Below are 20,714 nucleotides of genomic sequence, written 5' to 3' on the forward strand. Positions count from 1 at the left end.
GAGCCCAGAAATATTCACCCATATATGGCCAACCAATACAGGGCAATTCAATGGGGAAAAAAATAGATTTTCAGCAGATGGTGCAGGGAAAAGTACATATCAATATGTCAAAAGGAACCTAAATCCATACCCAACACTCTATAAAAAATTAACTCAAAAAGAATTATAGACCTAAATGTAAAACCTGAAACTGTAAGACTTATAGAATATATGAGACAATTTGTGACGCTGAGTGAGGCAAAGATTTCTTACATGCACTATCAAAAGCAGAGTCCATAAGAGAAAATTTTGGGCAGGGCACAGTGGCTCATGCCTGTAATTCCAGCACTTTGGGAGGCTGAGGCGGGTGGATCACCTGAGGTCAGGAGTTCAAGACCAGCCTGACCAACATGGCGAAACCCCATCTCTACTAAAAACACAAAAATTAGGCAGGCATGGTGGCGGGCGCCTGTAATCCCAGTTACTCGGGAGGCTGAGGCAGGAGAATGGCTTGAACCCAGAGGCAGAGGTTGCAGTGAGCCGAGATCGCATCGCACTCTGGGAGACAGAGCAAGACTCTATTCCAAAAAAAAAAAAATTTTTTTTGATAAATTGACCTACACCAAAACTAAATACTTTGCTCTGTGAAAAACACTATTAAAAATAGAAAAGACAAGGCACACGCCAGGCAAAAATAATTGGATAACACGTGATACAGAATTTGTATCAAAAATACACAAAATTTCTTAGAATTCAACCAAATTAAAACAATGTGCAAAAGATTTGGACAGATATTTCATCAAAGAAGACACAGACGGCAAATAAGCACATGAAAAAATGCTCGATACCATTAGTCACTAAAACTACAAGATACCACTCTATGCCTAAAAGAAGGCCTACAATTTAAAAAGACTGATACTACCAGGTACTGGGAAAGATGTAGAGTGAAGCAACCGGAAGTCGCACAAAGTTATGGTGGCAATGGAAAATGGTATAAACACTTTGGAAAACAGTTGGGTAATTTCTTAAAAAATTAAATGTGTACTTGTCATATGACCCATTTAGTCCATTCTGAACTACTTATTTACCCAAAAGAAATAAAAGCGGTGGTTCACATAAAGACTTCTACAAAAATGTTCATACCAGCTTTACTCATAATAGCCAAAACCTGGAAATAATTGTTTATCAACAGGTTAACAGATAAATAAATTGCTATACATCATACAATGGACTACCCACTAGCCAACAAAAAGAAATGAAGATGCAACAGCATGGATGAATCTTGAAATAATCATGCTGAGTAAAAGAAGTTAGACAGAAAACAGTACATATTGTAGGATCCCATTTCGATTAAATTCTAAAGGGCACAACCTACTGAATAGCGACACAAGGCAGCTGAATGTACCTGGCGATGGAAGAGGACAGGATGGAGGGTTACAAAGTGGCGTAAGAAAACTGTGGGGGTGACAAATGTGTTCATTATTTTGATTGTGGTGATGGTATATTCACATATCAAAGCTTATCAAATTGTATACTTTAAACACTGTAGTTTACCATCAATTATACCTCACTAAAGTGATTAAAAAAGAAACCCACCACACTTTCTTTTGAAAACAGAAAAGACGATTCTTAAGTTCCTATGGAAAAAACAATAAGCAAGTGAGAATAGTCAGGAGAATCCTAAAAGAAGCCCCCCAGCAGAACAAAAAGGGAAAGAAACTGTTGAGACACGGTTTTAATAACTGGTGTCTTAGTAACATGATAAAGCTACATAGAGTACTAAATTATAGTAATAATAAATGAACCAACAGAGATCAATGATATTAACTAGAAAACCCAGGAAAAAAATTATATATATATAAAGAATACATTCACATACTACAGACTAGGCACAGTGGCTCATGCCTGTAATCCCAGCACTTTAGAAGGCTAAGGCGGGAGGATTGCTTAAGCCCAGGAATTCAAGGCCAGCCTAGGCAACATGGCAAGCCCCCCCATCTGTACAAAATATTTAAGAATTAGCCAGGCATGGTGGTATAAATCTGTGGTTCAAGCTACTCAAGAGGCTGAGGCAGGAGGATCTCTTAAGCCTAGGAGTTTGAGACCAGCCTGGGCAACATAAAAAGACTGTCTGTACAAAAAAATTTTAAAATTAGCCAGGTGTAGTGATGCAAGCCTGTGGTCCTAGCTACTCGGGAGGCTTCGGTCTGCGAGGGTGAGGCTGCAGTGGGCCATGACCACACCATAGCACTCCAGTCTGGGTAACAGAGCGACATCCTGTCTCAAGACAAAACAAAAATAATGACCTTCCAAAAAACCATGTGGCAGTTGCAATCCATAAAAATGACTCAATTCTAACACTTATGAATCTCTTATGAAATTAAAAAGTGTGAGCCAAGAATTATTTCAAAGTTGTTCAGTGTGGAGTTCTTTATAAAATGAACAAAGTACAAAACTACTTAGATATTGAAAAAATTGTGACTTCAATAATACTATGATAATAATAAATAATATTTTATTTATTTTAAATAAAATATTTTCATTTAATTTTAAATAATAAAAATGAAATATTTGAAAAAATTTAATGACAAAATTTATATAAAGTACATCACTTAAGCAATCCTCCTGCCGAAAATTATATAAAGTACAGCTAAAAAGGTTTAAACACATGATTTTTAAATGACTAGAAGGAAATAGTTGAAGAAGCTAACAAAGGTTTTTTTATGGGTTGGTAGAATTCTGGTATGTTATGTACTTTTCATTCGAAATTTTTCACAATGCATACTACCTTTATTATGAAAAAAATAAAGGTTATTTGTATATATTTTTCACATCACACAAAATCTATTTTTAGCAAACACACGATTAAAATTTATGGAAAGTTTCTCACTTTTAAAGTCCATATGTAGTAAATCAGCCAACTGAGAAAATAAGATCATTATAAAAGGAAAACCCAGAATATTACATGGTTCATTACTCCTGTCTGAATTCCCCAAAGCATTTGACAAGTGACTATTATTTTCAATTTGACTATTGTCTAAGATACTGAAGAAAATAAAGTTTACAGAAGCCAGTCTTCCTGAAGAACCCAGCTCTTTACTTACCATCTTCTGCTAAGATCTTGGCTGCATCTTTATCATCTTCCCACTTTCCAGTCACGAAGCAATCTCTGATACTGTTCATAACCTTACGCAGAAAAGTCAGCACTTAGGTGAGGTGTTCCAATCACTCAGCAAAACAACTCTAAGAAATGGCAGTAGGTGACAACTTGCCTTTAAATATTTCCCACTTTCATGGATATTCTCATTCCAAATGAGCCCAGGAAATAACTTTACCTTTCATGGAGACAGTATAACCACAGAGATAAAACACATTAAGCAGCAGACAGGGAAAGTATTAAATACTACTAGTCTACTGACCTCATAAGTAAACAAACAGATAATTACTAATTTAACTGATTTTCAATTTTATTAAGGTTTCTAAGGCGATGCAATGAGACAGTAGTTTACAAAGTTGGTCTTGCTACTTGTTAATCTAAACCTGTCTGTTTGAAAACTTAATTCCTATAAAATGGGAGAAGATATTTGCAAATTATGTATCCGATAAGGGACTTATATCCAGAATATATAAACAACACATACAACTAAGTAATCCAATTTTTGAAATGGGCAAACAACATGAAGAATATGTACAAATAGCCAATAAGCACATGAAAAGATGTTCAACATCATTATCTATCAGGGAATGCAAGTCAATACTACAATGAGATACAACTTCACCCCCTCTAGGATGGCTATAATCAAAAAGACAGATAATAGCAAGTGCTGGTGAAGAACTGGTGAAACTGGAACCCACATACAGTGCCAGTGGATAAGTAAAATGGCATAGTCACTTTTGAAAACAGAAATGAGACAGTATATAAGGGAAAAAAATCTTTAACTGTTTTCAGTAGTCATATTATTCTGACACTATTTTGTGTGTAATATGGGATAAAGCAAATGAGTAATTATGTGATTCTCTAATTTCATCATCTGCTGATTCAACCAAGGAATAATTCTCCAGTGGAAGAATGAATAAGATGTAGTCCTGTATATGAACTGGAAATATTTATATGAGCTCTCCTGGTTCGGGTCACTGAGAAGGCCTAGAAGTAATCATCAACTCATGGCAGTAAGCATTCCTATACCTAGGCTGTCATGTTGAAATACCATTTCCCACTAAAAGAAATCAGGATTTCTTATGGGTGATTCCAAGCACTCTCTCATATCATAGAGCAAGAATTGATAAAGAATGACTATGATTGTAACATAAGGACTCAGGAGCTGGTGTGCACAGACTCTTACAGGCCACAGGTGGGATAAAGAGGAGCTTCAATAAGGGATAACAGGTGCAGGAGCACAAGGCACATCAGCTACATTTATATCCATGACATCACAGTGAAACTTACAAACAAGTATCCTTTGGAGAATCACTCCAAAAACTGATTAAAAAATCAAGCATGGGCCGGGTGCAGTGGCTCACACCTGTAATCCCAGCACTTTGGGAGGCCGAGGCAGGTGGATCAGGAGGTCAGGAGTTCGAGACCAGCCTGACCAACATGGTGAAACCCCATCTCTACTAAAACTACAAAAAAATTAGCGGGGCGTAGTGGCGGGTGCCTGTAATACCAGCTACTCGGGAGGCTGAGGCAGGAGAATGGCATGAACCCGGGAGGCAGAGCTTGCAGTGAGCCGAGATCATGCCACTGCACTCCAGCCTGGGCGACAGAGCAAAACTCCGTCTCAAAAAAAAAAAAAAAAAAAAAAATCAAGCATTTACCCTATATATATGAAAGTGGATAACCGAATAGTAAAAGAGGAAAAGTTTCTCTTTAAAGAAGTATTACAGCTAATACATAAAGAGAAATGATTGAATGGAACATCACCACTCTACATTCTTAAGAAATTGGTATGGTTCTAGGCATTGAGCACCAACAACTGATAACATCTAACAGCATCAAAAGGACACAACCAGTCTTTATGCGCCTCCTAATGAGAAAACACCATCACCTGGGAAGCAGTTTCACCAAAAAATAAAAATCAAATTTAAATCCCATCCAACTGCTAGATGTTTTGTCTACAGGGTAACTAGAAATACGTGGCTATTTAAATTAATCTTAATTAAGATTAAATAAAATTTAAAATTTAGTTCTCCAGTCTCATTAGCCACATTTAAAGAGCTCAGTAGCCACAAGTAGCCACACCCACAGCTCAGATACACATTCCTCTCATCACAGAAGTTCTATTGGTATTGCTCCATACCCATTCACAGGAAATACAGGAGGGCCTGGGAAACTCCAGAGGGATGCAAAGCAATCCACAAAATCCAGAATACAAGAAACTCTACAGACCAAAGACTTGGTTTATTAAATAAAATGTAACCAAAAAAAGAAATGGGAAGGAAAGATTGTTGACTAAAAATGTTAAAAGATAGACTGAAAACAGTAGTGCAGATCAAGTAAAAGTAAACTATGATGCTTGTGAAGCGTGAAGGAGGAAACCAGGAAGAAAAGGAAAGCATCACCTTAAGAGGCTGGACTACACCTCCTTCTACAGGGAGGAAGGGGACTGTGGCTGGTGTCGCAATTGAGCAGCAAAGCTTGATTTCCCAGCCTGAGTGCTGAGTACAGAGATATTCACCTTCTGGCAACCCATTAGGCTAAACAATTGTTTTTACGTGGTTTTCTATATCTATATTAAATTTCACCATAAAAAAATGGTTAAATAAAATCTCATAAAGTGCATTAAGTGTTATCTGGCGAATTACAATAGGCAGTATGATAGCAATTGGGCCTCTGTGAGAAGTGACATCTAAGCCAAACTGAATTGACAAAAAGAAGGCAGCCTTTGGAAGATCAGAACATTCCAGAAGAGAATATAGAGAAAGGCGCTGGCGCGATGGCTCACTCCTGTAATCCCAGCACTCTGGGAGGCTCCAAGGCAGGAAGATCACTCGAACCCAGAGTTCGAAACTAGCTCAACATGGTGAAACATGTTTTATCTCTACAAAAAATACAAAAATTAGGCAGGCCTGGTGGCTCGTGCCTATAGTCCCAGCTACTCTGGAGGCTGAGGTGGGAGGATTCCTTGAGCCCAGGAGGTCATGGCTGCGTTGAGCCATACACTTGTGCCACTACACTCCAGCCTGGGCTGCAGAGCAAGACCATATCTCAAAGAGAGAGAGAGAGAGAAAGAGAAGAGGTCTAAGAGGAGGGTAAGCTGTGGTGAGTTTGAGTACTGAATGAATTCCAGTGTGACTACAAAATGGTAAGCTGCAGGAAGAACATATACAGGTATCACAGATTTCTCTATGCTTACAAATAGCAGAAACTATAAATGTTAACTCAGGGATGCTATATATATCCTAGTGATAAGACACAAAATACATCTGATGTATAGAAACTTATGTGTGATGTTTCAAAATAAAGATGCACACTACTGTCCACACTGGAAGCTGAACCTGTCCTCTGTGGGCCATGTACATGGTCTAACTAAACTCAGAACATGTTACTGCTTAGGATGCATGAAGCGCCCACTACAATATCTGGGAGAATGACCTGTAATCCTGTAAAAATAAGAAGCCAACAACAGGTAAGCAATATTGACATCAGATAATCTTATTCTAGAACAATTCTCTAATTCTCTAATAAATCAGATGTACTACCCAGCCTTACCTCCTCTAAATTCCAGTCATGGGGGGCCTCCACAAGAAATCTGGAGCAGTCCAAAGAGTCAGCCTTGTGCTTACACTCTCTGTCAGGCTGGTTGACACGAAACAACCCTCCAAGCTCTTCTCGGGTATCACCATCTTCTTCTTCATTATCTTCTGTCACTAAAGAGCACACCATGGCAGAAAAGTGAGAACAAAAATTACAGCCCTAGAGGACTCATTGTTTTCAACCAGTTAGGCCATGAGTCTTTGAACTCAGGAACTGAGGGCCTCTGTCTGTGGTGGGTATGGCAATGGCCACATAAGAGTTAGGAATTGAGAGGGCAGGGCAGCCACGGATGAAGAGAGCCAGGAAGCTATTGCTCTACATGTGTGGGGCTCCTGTGCTCCTGCACGGGAGTAGCTAAGAGGCTGAGAAGGAGTGAGAATACTAGCGGTGAAGGGAGGGAAGGGACATTTAAAGGCAGAGCTTTAGATTATTAAAGAAGAGCTCTAAAGAGTGTTGAGCCTCTCATCACTAAGAGTACCTAGACAAAACCTGAATGAAAATCAGTATACAACAACCTTCCCAATTCAGTGGGCTGAGACCAAATGTCTCACCATGTGGCCTTGATCTCACCATGCAGTAACCAGGGAGCACAATGTAAAGTTCACCCCTATATGTTTATTTTTGCATTAATTCTACCAGAAAGAACATATTGGTAAGTTTAGTAAAGCCTAAAATCAGAGGACAAGGGCAAAAGGGAGAACAATATGTGTTATACAGGGTTCTCATTCTCAGAAAGGAAAAAAATAAATATTTTTATGGGCAGAAATATTTTTCTGGCACTAATCTACAAAAAAATTCTCATGAAGGACTTTTAAATAGGGGACATAACATGATGCAATGGACGGTATTTGCATCCAGTTTTACAGCAAACCCATAAGTCTACTTTATAAGATCAATGTGTGGTCCTCATAAGCTGATGATTAGAGACATCTGTCAAATATGAAATGTGATGGACAGCAATTATGGATGTCAACAATACCAGCCCAATCCTCCAACCAGTTCCCTCATCTAAATAATCAGAGAAACTAAACATTTCCAGCTCTGAACCAGAATTCTTTACCTGTCCCATAAATAAGCGTTCGGAGGTTTGGAGCTGCTTGCTGCTGCCTTTCTGGAAAGGTCTTCCTTCCACTTGAGGGCACCTGAAACGACCAATGCCAACCTCCAGTTAGGCTTGTTCATGTGTCTCCCCTCCCTTGAGATCCATCCACAATGCAGCTTTTCAACAGTTAACAAAAATCACAGAATCAACAGACCCCTAAATGTAGACATTCCTTTGGGTACCATTTCGAGTGCCAAGTTCATAGCAGCAACCAACTACATTTAGGCTTACCTGAGGTTTCTTTGGAATCATTATTTTCTTCCTTGTAATCTTCTTCCTCTTTGAGTAAATTTTCTATATCACTGGTCTCATCAATTAAGTTCCGTGGCCCCAGTTTCTGACCACTGCTCACTCGAGAAGGCTTTGAAAGCTTTTTTCTAATAGCCTCTTCATTTTCTGAGTCTTCTTCCTCTGCACTGAGTGAGGAGCTTTCTTCAGATTCATCTTCAGATGCAAACACCTCTTCAGCTGTGCAATGTCCAGAATCGAAAGTGGGGAGAGCTGCTTTCTTCATCAGCAAAGACTTCTCCAGATTCACACGGTCACTCTGGCAATTAGCTGGCGACAGCTCTGCTTTACTACCTTCTCCAGCAGCCTTTGATCCTGAAATGCCCTTCTCTCCTGCAGTGCAGTCCTCTTCTTCACTGCTTTCATCAGCTTCCTCCACTTCCCCTTCTTCTGCTGAGCTCCTCTCAAGGTCATCGTCACTGTCAGCAAATGCTGGCAAATCCATTTCACTGTCTTCTTCCAACTCCTCAAGTTTCCGTCATTTGACGCCCTTAACAGCCATATACTGATCAGTCATCTCAGCATTTTCCTCCTCTTCTGCTTCCTCATCACTAGAGCCATTTTCCAACCCGTCATCTTCAGACATTTCATCATCTTCTTCATCATCACTATCTCCAGATTCATCTTCATCTCCAAAAATGGCTTTCCGACGCTTTCGACCAGTTTTCAAGTCCATTTGTTTTTCCTCCTTTGGCATCATTAGCCTGTATTACCAAGGAAATACAAAATAATTCAATTTGTACATTAATCAGCTAATCTAGAAATGGCAATATAGTCAATGAAAACACAAAGAAATAGAAAATGTCAAGGAATTGTTTAAGATGACATAGCATAGGGAAAATATGATCTGATAAACATTGGAAGAGTTAATAAGCAAACTCGGGCATGGTTCCCTAACACCACACTTCAAAAGAACTTATAGAGAGAATAAAGGAATAACCCTTAAAAAACAAAAATCTAATTTTAGGAAAGAATTGCTCAAAAGGGAAGTTACTGTTTTGTAGATCTTTTGGAAAGCTGATTAATTTCTAAGCTAAAAACACATGATCCTTAAGAGAAATGGCTAAGTCCAGGCCCAAGGCAGAAAGAAGGCAAAATGAGCCTGGATCCTCTTGTTCTGTCAGAAAGTGAGAAATGCTCAAAGACTAACAGAGACAATTGAAAGGACACAGGAGACAGGCTGAAGGTGCCTGCAGCCAAATCTGGGACAGCATAGGCATCAGGAAGAATAATGATAGTGATGGAAAATAACCCATGGAACAAAACACAAGTGCATTAGTCAGCAGTGATACCGAAATAAAGGGGAGAAGAGAAAGCTCTTTGTTAAAAATGCCAGCTAACAAACGTAGGAGGAATGACAGAGGAAGAACATCCATTTTAAGTCACCAGTGCTATAACTGATACAGAAGAATCATCAGGAAGCTAAAATCACAGGATAAAAGAAAACTGTATGAAGCTATTTAATGTAGCAAGATATATAAAATTATGAAAACATAAATTTGAAAAAACTGAAAATCATACCATAAGAGATGGATAAGTTAGAATACAGCAATAATAGGCCAGGCGTAGTGGCTCACATCTGTAATCCCAGAACTTTGGAAGGCCAAGTCAGGAGGATTGCTTGAGCCCAGGAGTTTGAGACCAGCCCGGGCAACATAGTGAGACCTAATCTCTAGAAAAAAAAAAAATTAGCTGGGAGTGGTGGCACACTGCTGTAGTCCCAGCTACTTGGGGGGCTGAAGCAGGAGGACCACTTGAGCCTGGGAGTTCAAGGCTGAAGTGAGCCAGGATTATACCACTGCACTCCAGCCTGGGAGACAAAGCAAGATCTTGTCACAAAAAAAAAAAAAAAAAAAAAGAATACACCAGTAACAAAATGATGACTACATAAAGACTGTATAGAAGAAGGAAATGATCAGAATATAGAAATAAAATTATGTATTTTAACTGTAACTATATTAGAAGAGAGTATTCTTGTAGACAAGGATGACTAGGATATGCAAAAGTGAAAATAGCTAGTAATCTCATTATAAGGACTGATCTTTCGGCGAACACTTCGTACCTGTCAGGCATTCTGCTAGGTAGTTTATGCACATTGTACCAAATTACATACTAGATAATCTCAAAATTTTCAGATGAATTTTACTGGGAGTCATAAATCAATACAACAAAACCAATGTTTTGCAAACATCCGCTATGTATAAAGGTATACAAATTCCCAACCCAGACTGAAAAATAATTCACATAAGCCATACATCCATGGAAACCTACCCAAAGGAGATAATACAACATAATCTAAATAAAACTTTCAGAGACAAGGCATGTGGCTTCTGGATAGCCACAAACTCCTTGACTCTGCTCTAGTGTTTTGGCCACCAAAAGAAAGCCAAGTGGCCTCAGGTCTCTTAAAAAACAAAAGGCAACCTATGGAAGATGGCGTGGTATTTGAGAAACATTTGGGGTCTGTTGAAAAATGCATCCTGCAATTTATTTCAAGAAAAGACTCCCTTGTAATGTCAGGTAAGTGAAGAGCCCTCAGAGACACATGCACACACAAAGAAAAACAAAATAACATAGAATAAATCCCACCAAAATGTGTTATGATGGCTGAATTATAGGTGATATGATCTTTTGTAATACATCTTTTTATTAAAAATAGAAAAAAAGCAGACTTACCCTTGATTATTTATATCCTCTGACCCAAGTGGCTTGGAATCAGAAAACAGCGTCACTCGACTTGAAGCCATCTTGGCATCAATGGTGGAGTGGGTAGAGATGAGACTCTGGACCAGCTCATGGGTGGGCCCCACCTCGTCCTGTCAAGACCACCAAGAAAGGGCACGTGAGGAAAGCACAAAGATCCTGGAGAGACACTGCTTTCACTCAGTTTCTCAAAATTATCTTAGACACATTTCCTAAGAACCTTTCTTAATGCCTCAAAAAGCAGAGAAGAAAATCCTTACAACAAAGCTTGAAATGGATCCCCATCTCCATTAAACTTTTCCAAAGTTCAGGGAGCATATAACCTGATAACCTAAACACCTAGCTAGAAAATCCTCAGCTCCAAAGCTACAACAATGCTAGCCTTTCTAACATTTTAAAATAACCCTGATTTTAACCCAATAAAATTCCACTTCAGAACAAAGAAATAAATATTTGAAATCCACTTTAAAATACAGGATGAGGAGACCACTGTGAATGAGAAAAAGACCAATGAAAGCTGGAAAGCACACTGATTTTGTAGAAACGGGGATGGGCCATGCAGGCGCCACATGGCAGCAATGCCTGCTCTGGGGCCGTGGATCAAGGAGGAATGAAGGAGAGGACTCTTCTGCTTGGTACAATGAAAAAAAAGTATTCTTTTTATCCTATATATTTACAATATGCATTTGGGCCTTTATTATAAGTACAAGAGAAAAATCTTCAATAAATAAAACTGAGTACATTACTTTTTGTGATTAAAAAACAGATTCAGAAAGAATAATGAGAATTCAGAGAAATGACTCCCGTCTCACCGATACCTGAAAACCGTGGCTGCCACCAAGGTCAACATAGACAGCATCTTTGTCATACAGCACACCCCCAACTCCAGAAAGAGGCGCATAAACCAGCTTCTCCTTCTCATTTAAACAGCGCTTCTTTTGTTGTTCAGGAAGAGCACAAGGGTCTGGGAGGAAACTGATGTCACTCACGGCAAAATCTCCTACCCCTGGAAGACAGAACCCAAAAGCCAGCTTCAGCTGACAAGAAGTCAGAAGTATCTACCCTTGACTAGGGGTTTAAATATGATCCACAGTCCAAGAGCTTAACCCATGACACTAAAGAAGGGCATTGTGCCACACTGGAACAGTGGCCCTCTAGCTACAAGACAAGAGGTCAGAGAAGAGGGGATTCGGTAATACCTTTGTAGGCCTACACATAGCTGGCTTACTTTTAAAACCTCCAGCAAGGCCATCTTCCCTTGTTTGGTCATTTTTCAGTTTTCCTGAGAAATGAAGCCATCCCAAGAATCCTATGTGTAATTCTAGTATGTTCTACAACAAGAGAATACCTGGCATGTGAATTTGGCTTTTATTTTTCAAGTGTGCTCCTCTTAAATAACCATAAAGTGACACCTTCCGGTCACATTTGATGTTTGTTCGGATATCCTCTGGGTTTGTCAAATCTTCCATCCTAGAAAAATAAATTCAATCACAGCAGAAATGAATGCCAAAAGTTCCTATACCTCCTTTCATGTGTCAATGATTCATCACACTCTTGTCCACTAAGCACGTCATTTAGAAAACTAGAAAATGCAGAAATAAGGAAGCACCATTCACTATCCACCAGAGGAAAAGGGGCAGACACACAACTGTATCTCTAGGCTGAAAGTGATATTCATTGCGTAAGACACCAGACAGGGAGATGACGTCCACCTGGGGTCGGGGAAGAGTGAAGAACATATTCAGAAAATCCCTTTCTGGAAGAGGGCGAGCCTGTGCTCTGCGATTTTTACTGTGGTTTGGATTCTGGCAGGTGGAAAAAGGGAATTCCAGGCTGAGAAAACCACACGAGGAAGGGCACAAAGGAAGGAAACAGAAGGAACACACGAAGGACTCAAGCACCCGGGCACGAAGGCAGCATCACTGAAAACTGAGGCTGAACGTAGGATGGAGCCACATCCTGTAGCCTTAAATACTTCCAAGTCCTCCCATTTTCCTAAACATCTCATAATTAATTTACTCCCAAAGGCACGGCATCTTTGAGCAAGATATAAGTAGACATTTTCCATCAACTACACTTCTACCCCCACTATTCAAATCGGCACAAAATAAATCCTATCACTGTTCTTTTTCTAGCCTTTTTAGCTTTGAAATATATGGCCCAGGAAGAAAAAGCTTAAGATCATATTTTACCTGTCTGCCAGGATATAAGGGTGAGAAGTTTGCCATGTGAGAGGCCTAAACTTCGTAACTGTAATAAAATGGCCCAGATTGTGGATTTCTTGGTTTTGATATTCTCCATGCACCATTCCAGAAAGGTAGAACAGCTTGGCACCCTAAACATTAGAGGAAAATTAAAAATTACATTTCAATTAAATTATCATCAATACTGCAACAAAATAAAAGCTCTAAACAAGAAGCAATCCTAGGAAGGGAGACTTCCAGCAAAGCCACTGTCCTGAGGCTTCCAGAGCCTTGCTGGCTTCTTTCAGGATTTATCAGAACCACACAGAGGCAGACTGCTCTGCAGCTGAGCCGGGGCATCCATCTAAGTATGGTGAGGAGTGGGAGGTGTGGCGTCTGAGCGCAGAAACGGTTCTGTGGCCGATGGACCAAAGCAGTATAGAAAGGAAGGGGCAGTGCCTGGTCCTGTAACTGCGAGAAACTTCCGATGTACTCTATTAAGTCCTGACCCCAAAACAGCCAGACACTGCCTGGTGCAGCAGGTACAGAGACAAATGAGATACACCAAGAGGCCCAAAACAAGCACCCTTTTGAGGGAAACCTTCCAGAAGACTGAACACACACACAAAGGAATTCAGCAGGCCAGAGACTGAACACATACACAAAGGGAATTCAGCAGGCCAGAGACTATGAACACACACACAAAGGAATTCAGCAGGCCAGAGACTGAACACATACACAAAGGAATTCAGCAGGCCATAGACTGTAAACATACATGCAAAAGAATTCAGCAGGCCAGAGGCTGAACACATACACAAAGGAATTCAGCAGTCCATAGACTGTGAACACACACACAAAGGAATTCAGGAGGCCAGGGACTGTGAACACACACACAAAGGGAATTCAGGAGGTGAATCCTAGAGAGATGTTTAGTAATGTCTCTTTAGTATTTTTTTTTTTTTTTGAGACAAGAGTCTCACTCTGTCACCCAGGCTGGAGTGCAGTGGCATGATCTCAGCTCACTGCACCCTCTGTCTCCCAGGTTCAAGCAATTCTCACTTCTCAGCCTCCTGAGTAGCTGGGGTTACAGGTGCACGCCACCACACCTGGCTAATTTTTCATTTTTAGTACAGATGGGGTTTGGTCATGTTGCCCTGAGCTCAAAACTCTAGGCTCAAGTGATCCGACTGCCTCTGCCTCGCAAAGTGCTGGGATTACAGGTGTTAGCCACTGCACCCGGCCTCTTCAGTCTATTTTAAAAGGATTATACTGTTAGTATCCAATAATTATTTCTCTTCATACCGGGTAAACTTCTGTCCAGAACCTGTGTTTTAATCGCTTCTTTGTCTTCTTCAGTTGCTTATTATGCTTGAAGGAGTCGAGGTGGGTGAGAACTCCCAGAATTTTAGGAAAGCCATGGACTTGACAGATGTTTAGAAACTCAAACGTTTCCATTTCAAACCCAAAGCTGGCATCTATAAGCATCAGTATCTAAAAGCAGAACACATCATTTCTCAAAGAAACTACCAAAACAGACCACCTACACTAAGGGTTGGCAACTGCCACGGGCAAAATCCAGCCCATCACCTGTGTTTGTAGCTAAAGTTTTATTGGAACATAGCCACATTAATTCATTTACATATTGTGTATGGCCGCCTGTGCACTACAACTGCAGAGCTAAGTAGCTGCATGAGATGTGATCCACAAAGCCAAAAATATTTACTATCTGGCCCTGGATGGAAAAGTTGCACTCCAGACTAAATCAAATGACTACACAGGTATCATCCAGACAGAGAAACCACCACCCTCTGACTTGCTCTAAAAGCCCACCATAAGACAATGTCCACTAGGATATAAACTTCCATTATAAGAATTTTAATGTATGAGAAGTAACTCAGAAAAGGCTGGGTCTAACCTGGCCCTTACCTAAGAAATCCTAATTTAAAGAAATCAAGTTTTCTGTAAGGTATTTTTAAGCCAAATAACAGGTCTCTGGCATCCAAAGAATGGGAAGAAAGTGATAATCAATGAAATACATTAAATATGTACAGAAAACCAACCTCTTCTTTCAATCGCCTCATAGAAAAAAAAAATCTGTTTTTTGTTGAGAAGGATGCAGTGGAAACCTCTATCTTATATGTTAATTTGGATAACTCAATTGCTCAGAAATTTTTTTTAAATAGCTACCAGTTTAGAATTAGGTAAAAAAAAAAAAAAAAAAAAACAGTAAGATTATGATGAATGGTGGTCTATAAGAAAATGTAAGTAGATGAGACCAATTTTTAAAATTTAAGATGCTTCAAAGATGCAAAATAATTTCAGAATTCATTCCTGGAAACTTCTAGTTTAAGTATTAAAAACACTTCTGTTCTTATCTTTGCATAGATAACTAAAAATAACAAAAAAAATGGAAACAGAAATGCCCATCTTTGATTAAACTAGGAAATGTTCAAAATCCGAAACCACAGAATATATGAAGGTGGGCTTGTGAGAAAGCACAGCTGCCACTGTGGACTGAGGCAGCAAGCACAGCTTTCCAGCAACACTAGACCAGCTCAAAGGACAGGCGGAATATCCTCACGCTACATTTGATGCCACAGAGTGCCAGGGAGCAAGCAGCTGGTTGTAGGGTCAGGAAGAACAGGGAGCAAACAGTCCCTCAGCTGCCAGTCTTTGTCATCTAAGCCAGTGTTACTCCCCTAATCCACACACGCCTGTACACACCCAAATCCATGTATTGTGTGTGCCTTTGCTGGACACAGGAGGCTTTGGCAATCCACAGCAGAGCAGTCAACATAAGCTAGGCTAAATAAATTATGGTGCATCCATAGAATGGAATATTATATTAAAAAGGAGGCAGAGCTGCAGTACTTACTGATTATATACCTCCAAAATACATTATATGAAAAAAGCAAAGCATAGAACAGTGTGTAAAATAAGCTACCACTTGTTTTTAAAGGGTGGCATGTGTGTTTATATGTATCTAAAAGGATACTACTCTGCAGGGATCTGAGAGACCAGCGGTTATACTAAGGAAAAAGAAAACGCACATTGTGTGCACCCTGCATTACAGTTAGAGTACTTTACCAAATGTGTGTGTTCCTTTTGAAAAATCTTTAAAAGATTTACATAATAGGCATCTCTCTCAATGATGGTTAAGAGGCTGGGAAGGGGAGCAGGGAGGGAGGGACAAAGAGGGAAAGGTTAACAGGTATAAAAATACAGTTAGAATAAATTCTGGTGTCCAACAGCACAATAGGGTGACTATAATTTATTATATAATTCCAAATAACTATAAGAATGAAATTGAAATGTTCCTAACACAAAAAAATGATAAATGTTTGAGGTGATGGATATCCTAATTACCCTGATTTGATCATCACACATTGTATGCTTCTATCAAAATACCACATGTACCCCATAAATATGTATAACTATTATGTATCCATAATAATTAAAAATAAAAAAAAGTAAAGGCATCTCTTTATATGTATGTCTTTAAAATTAGAAACTTGCTACATTTTAAATAAAAGAGAAACAAATGACTTGTATGAACTATTTCAATCATTTCAAGTACACAAGATTGAGTAAGCTTACACTATGTTAATAATAACACTTATTTTTACTAATAGTAACATTACATGTTCAAAATTTGAATGTTATTTAGTTTTCTGACATTACAATGGCACAATTTTAAAATCTGTATTACTTTTTACTTTATATTTTAGGAGTCTTCCTGGGCCAAAGTATAAAATCTGTAGCTCTCTGTCACCAAACAGCCGTCTAGAAAAAACTAAATAAAAATGAAAAAACCAAGGTATCTGTCACCCCACACTTCCTAATCAATATGGCTTATTTTTTTGCTAATTTCTATTTTATTTTTGCTAATTTAAAAGATAGTTAATAGAATATCAGAATAGTGAACATTATCATTTCCATAAATGCAAGAGCGTTTACATTTTCCAGACTGAGTACTGTCTAGATTTTTTATTGATAAACTGGCCACTTCTTCAGGGCAATTCATGTACTTACTTTAGCATTATCATTAAGGATGAAGGTTCTGGAACCATCAGGAACAAGGGTCCCAACTTCACACAAGTTACTTAACTGCTGGGAGGCTCTATTTCATCTTATGTAAACTACAGATAATATCTACTCACCTCAAGGGTGTATCAAGGGTTTATGTGAGCTAAATTTGTAGAAAGCAGTTAGCACAGTGCCAGGAAGAGTCCAAGAAGAAATGGTACTTACTATGATATATTTGTACGTATATATGTATACATATTAATGAGCTCTTATTAGTTGTGTTCATTAAAGGTTTTCTCCATCCTGTGATTTGCTTTTGGATTTTGGAATACATTTCATTGTGCACATTCCATTTTTATTATTAATATAACAACATTTATTACTGTAATTATCATCAATTCAATCATATCTACTGTATCACTGATGATGACCATGATTCTTTTAATAATCATAAGACTCTCTTCCCTTCATCATGGGATAAATAACCTATCACAATGCTGTAAGTCTCCCATCAGCACCCCAGGCTACTCCTGCTGACTTAACAGATCTGCTACTTTAGCCAGATCAATCATCATGTTAATGTCACACCCACATTCAATAATGGTGAGTCTGCGCTTTTTACCTATAAGTGAAAAGACAAAAATTTTACTTGAAAAAGACCCTGAAAAACTCTAAACATCAACTCTAATTTTCATTTTTTAACTGCATCCAGTAAAACATCATATACATTTACAGGAGCATACAAGAAGTTCATTTTTATAGGCAAAAACTGGTAAAATAAAATAAATTCCATTCTGTTTTTCTTGCTGTGTTCTAAATTTAAATGACATCAAAAGTCTACCCAGATGAATAAAAGTGCTCAAAAAGGGAAAATTCTGACTGCACAGGCTCCATGATAACCATGATCCTGCTGTTCAGCTGCAGGCCAATATCTTTGCCTCTATCAAAACTTCCCGTATTCCCACTATAGCTACAAACATCCTCAAACATAATGCAACAGAATATTCATAACAATAATTATTTCTAAATTAAGGTAAAAATAAAACAGTCAAGAAAATATGGGCTGGGCACAGTGGCTCTCACCTGTAGTCCCAGCAACTTGGGAGGCCGAGGCAGGCGGATCCCTTGAGCCCAGGAGTTTTGAGACCAGCCTGGGCCATATGGGGAAACCCCATCTCTACAGAAAAAAAAAAAAAGGAAAAAAAAGAAAAATTAGCCAGGCGTGGTGGCATACACTACTCAGGAGGCTAAGGTAGGAGGAATGCTTGAACCTGGGAGGTAGAGGCTGCAGTGAGCTGTAATTACACCACTGCACTCCAGCCTGTGCCACAGAGTAAGACTCTGTCTCAAAAAAGGGAAAAGAAAATATGGATGCTCCAAAGATAAAGAAAAGCCTCAATCCAACTATATTATTGCAATAACAAGAGATTTCAGATTGTACATTCCCATTCTACCACTGGAAGTTTGTTTCATTTTCCCTCAAACTCGGAAAGGTCACCATCTCCCAAAGCAGACAATTCTCACAGGAAAAAAAGAAAACTCGCACTTCCACCAGAATGTGGCTTCATAAGGCAAGCATATGCACCTGGCACATAGGAGGTGCGTGCTGTCTGTTAAATGATGTGTTCACGGTGACCAGGCCTGCTAGGCCCTTCCAAGGAACATGTTTGGCAAAGCCACAGAGCAGTCAGGATAAAATATAGTGAACATTATCATTTCTCATACAAAAAATGGAGGAGGAAACCAGGAAGAAAAGGAAAGCATCACCTTAAGAGGCTGGACCACACCTCCTTCTACAGGGAGGAAGAGGACTGTGGCTGGTGTCGCAATCGAGCAGCAAAGCTTGATTTTCCAGCCCGAGTGCTGGGTTCGAGTATCTTCCTGCTTTGGAACCTCCCAGAGTGCTGGGAGGAAATGTGAACATTATCACATCCTTATCTCTGGGAACTTACCCTTTTCTGAAGCTATAGCCAACTTAGTAATACTAAGTATAAGAGAGGTAGCATGATATGACAATATTTAACATGTTCCACTCAAGAAAACAACTAACGCATGCATGTCCCTCAGATGACAACAGCCACGCCGACTCTGTGTCTGCGGTGGCATCTCCTACCTGACACGATCGTCACAGGGCCTCTGATCTCGGTCAACTTCTGCCGGGTAAAGTTCCGAATGAGGCATTGTATCAAAGTGCTCTTTCCAACTTTTGGAGGTCCCATCACCACTACCACTATTGGTGGGGGCTCTAGTGGAGTTCGATCAACCACTGGAATATGATGCTTTTTTGTCTTCAAATCCTGAGTCCTATTCATTAAAAAATAAACAAATAAATAAATAGTAAACTCACTTTTAAGATAGAGTAAAAGGTATCAACCTTATAAGTAGACTTTTTTGGTACACTTATAGATATGAGTACTTTAGCACATTTTATAGAGAGTACAACAGACAATATATAAATATAATTAACTTGTCAATTATTAACTTGTTAACTTCTGGCCCCATCCAAATAATTGCTGTTCAATAAAGATCTAACAAGATGACTTCAATACTATAGAGAGCTGAAAATTAAACACTCCTTAAATCTGACTGTTTTAAGAGTGATTTTAATAGTTTTTTAAAAAACCGAAAGGTAAATAGCGAGGCAGTACATCATAACAGATAAGAGCAGAGGCTCTGGAGTGACATTTAGCTCTCCTACTTACTGGTTATATGATTAGAGGTAACTTTTTTTCTTGATCTCAGTTTTCTTACCCATAAAATGAGGGCAAGAATGATTCCTACTCTGGTAAGGCTGCTGGAAGGATTTAGTTGAATAATGTTTAAAGTACACTGCTAGGCATATCACAAGGACTCACTAAATAAAGCTATGTTAGTATTAAATATTGTGATTTTTGTATTTTATATTACAACTATGTAAAACATACCTGGGGGGAAAAAAGCACACTATCACCATAGAAACAGTTTAAAATTTAGGAACAAACAAATTCTATAAATTCTTGTATCCTGGGCAATAAACACCAACCAGTGTGCAGATGCTGGAGGCAAGGCAGCTTCTATGGGAAAAGCTTCTCACGTTTTAGTGAAAGCCACACAGCATGCATCTCCACGTCCTTTGGAGCTGGACTAGACTTGTGAATCCAAATGTCACCTGTGAGAGGCTCCTACTATTTAAAAAGAACCAATGGAAGAACGACCAGACCGTAGCCTAACATACCTGTGAAAGGATCGAGCCATCCGCACAGCAGACTGAACTGCAAAAGCTTTGGGATTTCTCTTCTGGGCATCTTCTTCGTCTCCTAGCTGGAGATCCTGAAGATGCCGCTTCTTTTTCTTTGCAGCTTTGGGTCCACTGTTTTTCTTTCTGTGTTTCTTCTGGTCCTTAGCCTCCATAGTGGCTATTTACCAATAACAAGTAACTCTAACCTACAAGGAAGAAGGTTGGGGTAAGGAGATGGGAGAAGCATTTTACAATCCAGGCAATACCCAGGGAAAAACAGTAAATTTCATTTATTTCTTTATGAAGGGATGATGTATTTGTTCACTGAACAAGGGTAGAAACTGCTTAACCATCCCCAATTTCATTTCTCTCTGTTATTCTATAAATTAGATGAGTTACCTCTCCTAAGATTACATTTTATGGTTAAGTTACTTTTTATTCATCTTAAGTGTCAACATC

At 39.1% G+C, this 20,714-nt stretch overlaps 1 protein-coding gene across 1 annotated transcript in view; it reads right to left on the bottom strand.

Annotated features, from left to right (window-relative positions):
• The window catches only part of LOC112135129 (ribosome biogenesis protein BMS1 homolog), a 46,109-nt gene extending 25,631 nt beyond the window's left edge, over positions 1 to 20,478 (bottom strand). Inside the window, 14 exon segments of the mRNA XM_054523246.2 lie at positions 3,084 to 3,165; positions 6,692 to 6,849; positions 7,797 to 7,846; positions 7,848 to 7,878; positions 8,070 to 8,830; positions 10,803 to 10,942; positions 11,648 to 11,835; positions 12,178 to 12,299; positions 13,022 to 13,164; positions 14,315 to 14,503; position 17,496; positions 17,582 to 17,660; positions 19,152 to 19,342; positions 20,253 to 20,478. Of these exon segments, the coding sequence (XP_054379221.2) occupies positions 3,084 to 3,165; positions 6,692 to 6,849; positions 7,797 to 7,846; positions 7,848 to 7,878; positions 8,070 to 8,830; positions 10,803 to 10,942; positions 11,648 to 11,835; positions 12,178 to 12,299; positions 13,022 to 13,164; positions 14,315 to 14,503; position 17,496; positions 17,582 to 17,660; positions 19,152 to 19,342; positions 20,253 to 20,428 (2,311 nt within the window). The 5' untranslated portion in view covers positions 20,429 to 20,478.
• Between the last annotated feature and the right edge of the window lie 236 nt (positions 20,479 to 20,714).

This window comes from Pongo abelii, chromosome 8 (assembly GCF_028885655.2).
Source record: "Pongo abelii isolate AG06213 chromosome 8, NHGRI_mPonAbe1-v2.0_pri, whole genome shotgun sequence".
In the NCBI taxonomy this organism is placed as follows: domain Eukaryota; kingdom Metazoa; phylum Chordata; class Mammalia; order Primates; family Hominidae; genus Pongo; species Pongo abelii.